The sequence below is a fragment of the Pinus tabuliformis genome, chromosome 4_1, assembly GCF_031772625.1.
Source record: "Pinus tabuliformis cultivar Carrire ecotype Pingquan chromosome 4_1, CPIR1, whole genome shotgun sequence".
NCBI lineage: Eukaryota > Viridiplantae > Streptophyta > Pinopsida > Pinales > Pinaceae > Pinus > Pinus tabuliformis.
The window spans coordinates 583,208,002-583,216,455 of record NC_142303.1 but is presented as its reverse complement, the minus strand read 5'-3'; the positions used below and the strand labels follow the sequence as shown (position 1 = coordinate 583,216,455).

Sequence of the window (8,454 nt, the reverse complement as noted above, 5' to 3'; positions counted from 1 at the left end):
CATCATCAATAACACATGCAACCATAAAAAATCATTAGGAAAAACATAAGGCTTTTTAGCCTCAGTTGATGTCTGAAACATCAAATCTCCACCAAATTTTTATCTTCTCCATGGATTTTTCCTTGCTCAGGTTCACCTCTGTGAGCTATCTCCTCACACTTAGTAGCTTTGAGTTCTTCCTTAAACCTTTGTCTTAGTTTTTGTCTCTGCTTCTTGGCCCATAATATTTCAACAAGTCATTTAACCCTTTTCCTCAGGTTCCACCCATACTTATGGATCTCCTTATTTTGTTGTAGAAACTTTGTAAGCACATTCAACCGTGCTTTTATCTCAATGAGTTCCCTCTCGTATTTTTCATGACTCATTTAACTTATGTCAACTACTTTAGCAACTATGTGGATTCCCTTTGAATTCTTCAAATGAATTCCCATAGTCAGCTTCATCTTCCCCTCTTCCTCTGTGAGCTTTCCACTACCCACTATGAACTGCAAATAACCTTTACAGTAACATGTTTCCTTCATGTTACACACACCTCATCAAGATTCCCACTTGTACTTGGTCTTTTGGCATTCCTAGTCCCCTCCTATGGAACCCCTTGAGCACTCCTTGCTCATCTAGGTTTTTTCACTCACATTTCCTCTTTCCATCACAACAATAAAAGATGCATGATGTTGCGATTCAACATTCATTTTGCCAGTTGCAATCCTCAATTCCAAAGAGCTTACTAGCACTCATACGACTTGATGCAGGAAAAAATTTCCTACAAATTTTCTTTAAGATAATTTCTTAAGCACCTTAGTGCTCAACACCTCAAGTGTATATCCAAGCATTCAATATACATCTTCCCTTTAACCCACACATAGTAATTCTACAACATGTACATGATTCTTCTCACTTTTGAAATTGTCTATAATCCTTGCACATGATTCATTTTCTCACATAATAGATTAACATGCTAATATATCATCAATTTTATGCCTCGCATAGATATTGAAACTATATTAATCTCAACTTGACACAAACAGTGAGATTCCACTAATTCTAGATTTCATACAAACTAGAATTCTTCCATTCATACAAAGACGATTCATGATCACCAATGATATCTAAAACTCTATTTCATTAAATCAAGCATGTACATACACATACAGTCTAGAAAACTCTCATTTCTCTCCATTCACTCTCTATGGCCTAATTCTACATATATTTGCCCATTAGTTTTCCCCTTAGGATTACAATGTTTTAAATAAAATATAAAAAAATTAATTTTTCCAAGATATATAAATCTATCCACAAATCATTCATATTTTTCAAGGTAGACTCGCTTTTGCCTTATTGACAAAATCTTATCAATCCATAACTTTTCTAAATCTTAAAAGCACCCTCAATAGTTTCTAAGATTTCTAAAAATTTTCTTATCCTAACAACTTGCTAATTTCTACCAAGTTTTTTTTCTCCTACAAACTCTCATGATTTATTTCCTAAATTTTTCATGCCTTAAAACACAGATTTTCTTCTTAAAAGTCTTATCTACTAAATATTATCTCTATCTATAGTTCTTTAAGAAATAAAGAAATTAAAATTATTTACAATAAGAAAATAAAATTCCTTTTCCATGTTAAGACCCGATTTGGAGCTTTGTCTCCAAAAAGCTTGAGGATTTGGAAGCTCTAATGCTCTTGCATCATGTCCCCGTGTCGACTCAGTTATTACAATTGGCTTGTGAAATATTCCTCTTGTTGCCTTGTGTATTCTCAGTCTAACGTTGGGCTCTGTCTAGTTAGAAGGCCAAGAAAGAGACATTTAATTTGCCTCATGCAAAGGCCATTTCCATATCTACTTCGTAGCAAGTGGTTCTCTCTGCAAGGATATCAAAGTCGATTTCTCATGGAGGACTTAACCCCACATTCAATGGTGACAGAGAAGATAAAAAATAAACATGATGGTTATAAGAGTCTAGGCATTAGGCTCCCTCAGAATTTTTTCTGCAAAAAAATATATATATTTGCCTTCGGGCTCTAAATATTGCATGGTTTAGCTCCAACATCATAGTTAACAAAGCTTGTCCCTGCAAACTGGTATTAACACTCCATTATTGAAAACGAGGGCTCCTCCTCCCATGACTATGAAACTATTAATATCAATGCAATTTTAGATCAGGTTCTTGAGGCCATTGAAAGCATGCATCTCTCCCTCAAAAAACCACAAGAAGATGAGGAAAAGGCTAGTAATTCTCTTCAAATGTTAATCAACTCCAAAATTGAACTCGAGCAGATCAAAATTAACTTCCTTCAGCATGAATTGAGGATTGAGGTGGCAGATATCCACTACAAAATGGTAGAGATGAAGGATTTGTTTGTTACCCGGCTACAACTACTTCCATGGGATGCCAATTTTGGTGAAAATGCAGCGAGGAAAAGAGAGAAGCTAGTCCAAGCTCCAGACCAATCAAAACAATTATGAGGATGTGTCTTAGCGGCAAGTTTTTAGACAATCCTTAATCAACCTCTAGTTTATAATGTTGTGCAACTTTTTTTTTGTATTTAGGCATCTATTTTAGAATCTAAATTAGGCATCTATTTAGAATTATCGACAAAACAATGCCATAAACATAGGTTATGTAATGGACTTCAAAATGTTGGATTATGTTGGAATTAGATGAACTATGTAAGGGTTTTGGCTAGTAAACCATATTTTGTTTTTTTAATAGAAATCTTATATCGTTACTTTGAAAAAAAATGAGATTTAGTTATATTAGGAGAAATAATATAAATCAATTTGATGACTTGTGCACATATATGTGGCTCATAGTCCACATTCATGTCTTTTAATTTATTAAGTTTGAATTTCACCATGTAATGCCATAATTCTTCTCCTAACCATCATGAAACCCATGGGAGGAGGGAGGTCGAAGCCTCCTCATTCAAAGACTCCAACCAACACAGAGGCTTTAATGGTCCATTATGGGAACACACTTCCCCTACAATTTGGGAGAAAATTGGCATGGCTAAGCATGAAGATGAGTATAAAGGAAATTCATATATGATATAGATATTGAAGAAAACATAGGTCAATAGATTTAGTAAATGGGAAACACTCACTCTCAGAAGATCCGATATATGAAGACAATTCACATCGATTGGCCTAGTGAGAAAGTTTATATTTCATTGATGGGCAGTTTTATAATTTAAGTTATGAGAGGATTTGTAATTCCTAGATAGGCATGTGACATTAAAAAAAATAATTCAACACACACACACATACATATAGAGCTTCTAAATACAAGGGGTCATGTATTAATATTTTTATGTGGAGAGTGTAAATTGTAAATAAAATATTTCAATGGCAACTATGATATATTATATAAAACAAGTGAACAAAAAAACAAAAAACAAAAAAAAAAAAAAAAAAAACTTATTATAGTTAAAACATTTTATTAGTATGTTGCTCAAAATCTACATAGAACTATTTTAACTTTGGACTCATCTGGAGAGAATCAAATCCCTTGAGATGTAAACATTTTCTTAAGTTTTGCACTTGAAAAGATATTTGTATTTTAAAAATTGTAATTTGTATTTTAAAAATGTAATCCCTCTCTATGTTTGATAAATTTAAAGTTAAAATGTATATATGTTAATATAACAATATAATATGTATAATAATTATAATATAATTATAAGAAATATAATTATATAATAACAATATTATAAGAAATATAATTATAATAATAAGAAATATAATAAAAATAATCCAGAGTAATTTTTATGATGATTACAGTTATAATAATAATAAATATAATTAAGATGGTAATAAAAAATATAAACATATAAACATAATTTTTTTAATTAATAAATGGAAATGATAATTATATAACAAAAATAATAATAAAATAATAATAAATGAATTTAAAATAAATTAGAGTAATATATGAGAAAAATTATATGATAAGAATATAATATAGAGTTAAACAATAATTAAAAAAATAATTAGTAAAATAAAGATATAGATAAAGTAATAGTAATAAAAGTAAAAGGATTATAGTAACATTTATTGCAAAGATTATATTTTCAAGATAGAGAAACTACTTGATCGCACAATCAATTTGGTTGAGAAAATCTCTCAACCACACACCAATATAGGAAGCTAGTTAGTTGGAGAATATCTCTTAACCTAACTAGATTTAACAACCTCCTAAAGACTAGGAATAGAATCATTTACTTAGAAAGCATCACACCTAATACAAGTAGGAGTTATAACTCTAACATTATCCCCATCCTTGACATCCACAAGCTCTTCAATTTAGTAGCCAAGCAAGACTTTCTTAAATCCTAGACTAAAAAAATGATTGTGCCAATTTTTAAAAGTGGAGATAAAAGCAATCTCTAATTATAATATCATTATGACTAGCCCCCTTTTATCTAAGTTCTATGGAATTATATTTGAAATAAGATCAATGTATTGCTAGAAATCTATATAAAAACAGCTAAAGGCCAGGTTAGATTTAGGAGACATCATTTAACTATTGACCACCTTGTTATGCTTAGGATCATTGTAGAGAATTGTCGCAATAGAAAAACCAATCTTAGCAATGAGGGTTACTCAATTGGTCGAGTCCTTGACATTAAAGCACCTTTTCTATCGAGAAGTCACATGTTCAATTCTCTTGACACTCTCAAGGTTAGGTTTTGTGGTTGAGCTGGTATGAGTGTTCCCTTTAGGTGGATCTACCTAGTACAAATATTCTATGGACGTAGCAATCACCGATCTTCGGGGTCCATGAACCACATTGAAAAAATAAATAAATAAACAATCTCATGTGTTATTTTGTTGACTTTAGAAAATATTTTGATATAGTGTTTAGGACAAGTATTTGGGATAAATTAGAAGAGCCAAAATTTCATTGTGAGTTGAGAGCTACTATTGTAAGGTTGTACAAGAATGTTATTGTTAATTTTAGAAACACTAAGGACTAATGAAAATAAATTAATTGTAATATAAGAGTTAAGAAAGGTTCTCCTCAATCCCCTACCTCTTTTGGCATATACATTGACAAGTGATAAGATTGTTTAGAAGGCATTGGTTGTGTTGGCCTGACTCTAGTTGGTATAATCATCATCCTTCTTCTCTATGTTAATATTGTTCTTATGGTGAGGAATACCTATGATCTTAACAAACAACTAAAAATTATTAAGAATGTTTGCTCTAGTGTATTTATGACTTTTAACAATGACAAAACAAAGGCTATGATAATCAAATCCAAATAAGACTACTTGTGCTAATATTATGCATGCAAACAACTTGAAGGAAGTAACTTCATACAAATACTTATAATCGATCTTCATCACAAGCTCAACTAGAACTATAACATTGATAAAAGGATAAATGGAGTGTGAAAATCTTCTCACAAGCTTGAAACCAATTGTAAATTAATGAGTCTTTGACTATGAGATAAGAAGAAACTCCTCTTTGAGATTGTTGTCACTCTTGTTATCTTATATGGTTGTGAAATTTTGGGTTGCAACATCTCTTGATAAAATGTGGAAATATAGAGTAAATCCAAAAAAGTTTTATAACTTATAATCTCAAAATCAATGGCAATACACACTATCCTATCCTCCTCATAGAAGAAGTCCTTCCCTATTGAGAACATGACTATGACTAGGTAACTAATGTACAAGAGTAATATGACTTAACATGGAAGACAAGATACTTAAGATTATTTCATGATCTAGTTAAAACCACCTACAACTCAAGCATAGTTGGCACAATGATATTGAGTTTTGATAGAATCAATGGGGTATAAAATAAGAGGTTACTTTGTAAAATATGAAGAATATTAAAAATATTATTACATCTAAATTTTAGGAGAAATTGTTTTGCATTGAAAAATTAGAAGATAAAAGCAAATTGAGATACTATATAAAAAAAAAGGCTATCAATCTTAATCAAAGTATCGAAAGTGTCTCTTTGTTTTGACCTGCTTAAACAACAAACAACATTGCTAAACTAAGAATGAACTCTCACAAGCTCCATAGTGAAATAGAGTACTGAATAATTCCTAAAAAGTTGTTGGAATAATTCCTAAAAAGTTGTTGGTAGAAAGAGCATCTTTGTGGCACTAAAAGTATTGGAAATGAAAAGCTAAGAGTAGAAAGATCATTTTTGTGATACTAAAAAGATTGAAAATGAAAAGCACTTTCTTTTTAAATATTCCCTGCATGTCCATATCCATATCTAATCATAATCTCTAAATATTTTTTACAACACATTTTAAGTAATTAAAGTAATGAGTATTAGAGAATGCTAATTTTAAATTAAAATTTTTGAATATAAAAAAAAAAAATTTAAAAATATATTTTTTAAAATTTGATAAACCAAATTTAATTTTAATGGCATAAATAATCATCATCATCATTAAAAGAAATAAATATAAAATATTTAAAAAAACATTTTTTATTTTTAAAATATTAAATTTAATAAGCAAATATCATAAAACATTTATAAAGTTTTTTTTAATACATGCTACAAGGTTAAGTTGATTTTCAACACAAATTCTTACTATTGGTTTCCATAATCAACTCCTTTCCATATTTAAAACTATTAACAGCAACTAGATAAGTACAATTTTAATAAGTTGATTTCAAGTTTTTTCCATATAATATTTGAATTTAAAATAGGATGGTAACAAGGCTTTGAGGGCAGTTTAGTTAGTGATCCAAGTGATCTGAAATCATGTAGGTAAAGAAATCCAAAATCCAAGGTTCAGTTCCCAGATAGTGACTTGATGTATGGAAAAGAGGAAAAATATAGTTATAACCAACCTAATTCCGTAAATAACCCAAAAGATAAAATATGATAACCAAATCCACAAAAATATTTATAAATTAAATACCATTATAAATATTTTTTCCACTAATATAAAATGAATTGATTTAAGGCCTAACTGATCAATATATTCATTAACTAAAAGTTACATTAAAATATATATATATATATATTCCAAGACCGTAGGCCGTACAGATCTTCACATAAAATGTATCACTCACCGTTTCCTGTACCAAAGCTTTCCTCTCCCAGCCCTGGGGGCCTATCCTGCTAGTGCTCACCTTGTCACAACAAATATGTATGTGTAGTACGGTACAATCACAGAGAACATAGATTCTCTGGTATCAAGGCAGATATTTAGAAGAGGGATAGAAAATTCATTAAAGGATGGAACAGGTATTGGGATAATAGTCCTCTGTAACAAGACGATATGGGTAAGGCGGGTAGCTTGGATTCAGATACACTACTGGTGGAGGATCCGGCTTCTTCTGCTCCTTCTTCTCTTCTTTCTTCTCACCCTCTGCTTTCTTTTCTTCTTTGGCAGGACCCACGCTCAGTAGCTCTGTGAATCCAATTTTTCTCAATTTTGCTGTGAGAAACACAGGATCTGCTGCCCCGATCACAGTTATCTTGTTCTCCTTCATGTCCACTGCAATAGACTCTACCCCTGCAATCAAATATGTTATAAAAAAAAAATCCTTCTAATGAGAAGGTGTAATGGAGAATAATTATTGAGAGTTACCTTCAATCCCTGCAATCGTCTTCAAAGCCTTTTTCTTGTTCTTCTCGTCTTCAATCATCGATTTCAGCACCATTTTCTGCAAATAACACAGGCAGGGTCATCATTTTGAGAAAGTGGGTATAATAATTCATAACATACAGAGTCTCAAAACCATTGATTCTGCTTGAACAGAGCAAAGGGTAGCCTCATACCTTCATATTTGACATCCTTCCAAAACTATTTCTGTGATCTGTATTGAAGCGAAGAATCGGAATATAACATAACCTGGTATAATGTTGTGTCTTGCGTATATATATATATATATATATATATGGCCTTCTTCGTAGAAACTTCCCCTGTGACCCACTGCCCAAATCATTATGCTGCTAACTTCTACAAGAAGTCAAGAGTAACAGTGGGAAGAGTCATATGTTTAATGTGGCCCACGCCATGATCGGGTCGTGAGAGTTCCACAGTCGATTGGCACTTCCACTGTGGATTGGGGCCGATTGTAAGGGTGGTCCACACTGACCAAGAATTTATGAAGACTCTTGTGGGAAGCGTCCAAATATGAACCAGTTCTGATGGGGCATACATGATTGTACGAAAGGCCCTCTGGAGAAAGCTTCATATGCCAATCCTTTCCTGAGAAAGGACTCCCTACAGGCATTAAAGTCATGGTTGTATAATAGATGAATTCAAATGAGAGATTTAAAGTCATGGTTGTATAATAGTTGAATTCAAATGAGAGATTAGATGGTAAATTTTGGGAATATTTTGATATTTCATAGGATGAAGGAGAATAGAGTTATTTGATTTCCTTCGTATTCAATACAAAAATGGAAATGGCCAAATAAATTTAAATGTAAATTTTAGATCTAGATTATAGTTAATATGTCTAATGGTTA

General features: G+C 31.4%; 1 protein-coding gene across 1 annotated transcript; it reads right to left on the bottom strand.

The window, feature by feature from the left end:
• Positions 1 to 6,927: 6,927 nt before the first annotated feature.
• Positions 6,928 to 7,891, bottom strand: LOC149177298 (heavy metal-associated isoprenylated plant protein 39-like). Its single transcript, XM_089423374.1, has 3 exons — positions 7,759 to 7,891; positions 7,568 to 7,643; positions 6,928 to 7,492 (listed from the first exon to the last, which is right to left on the bottom strand). Exons 1-3 carry the CDS (start codon positions 7,771 to 7,773, stop codon positions 7,206 to 7,208), a joined length of 378 nt encoding a protein of 125 aa, XP_089279500.1. The 5' UTR covers positions 7,774 to 7,891; the 3' UTR covers positions 6,928 to 7,205.
• Between the last annotated feature and the right edge of the window lie 563 nt (positions 7,892 to 8,454).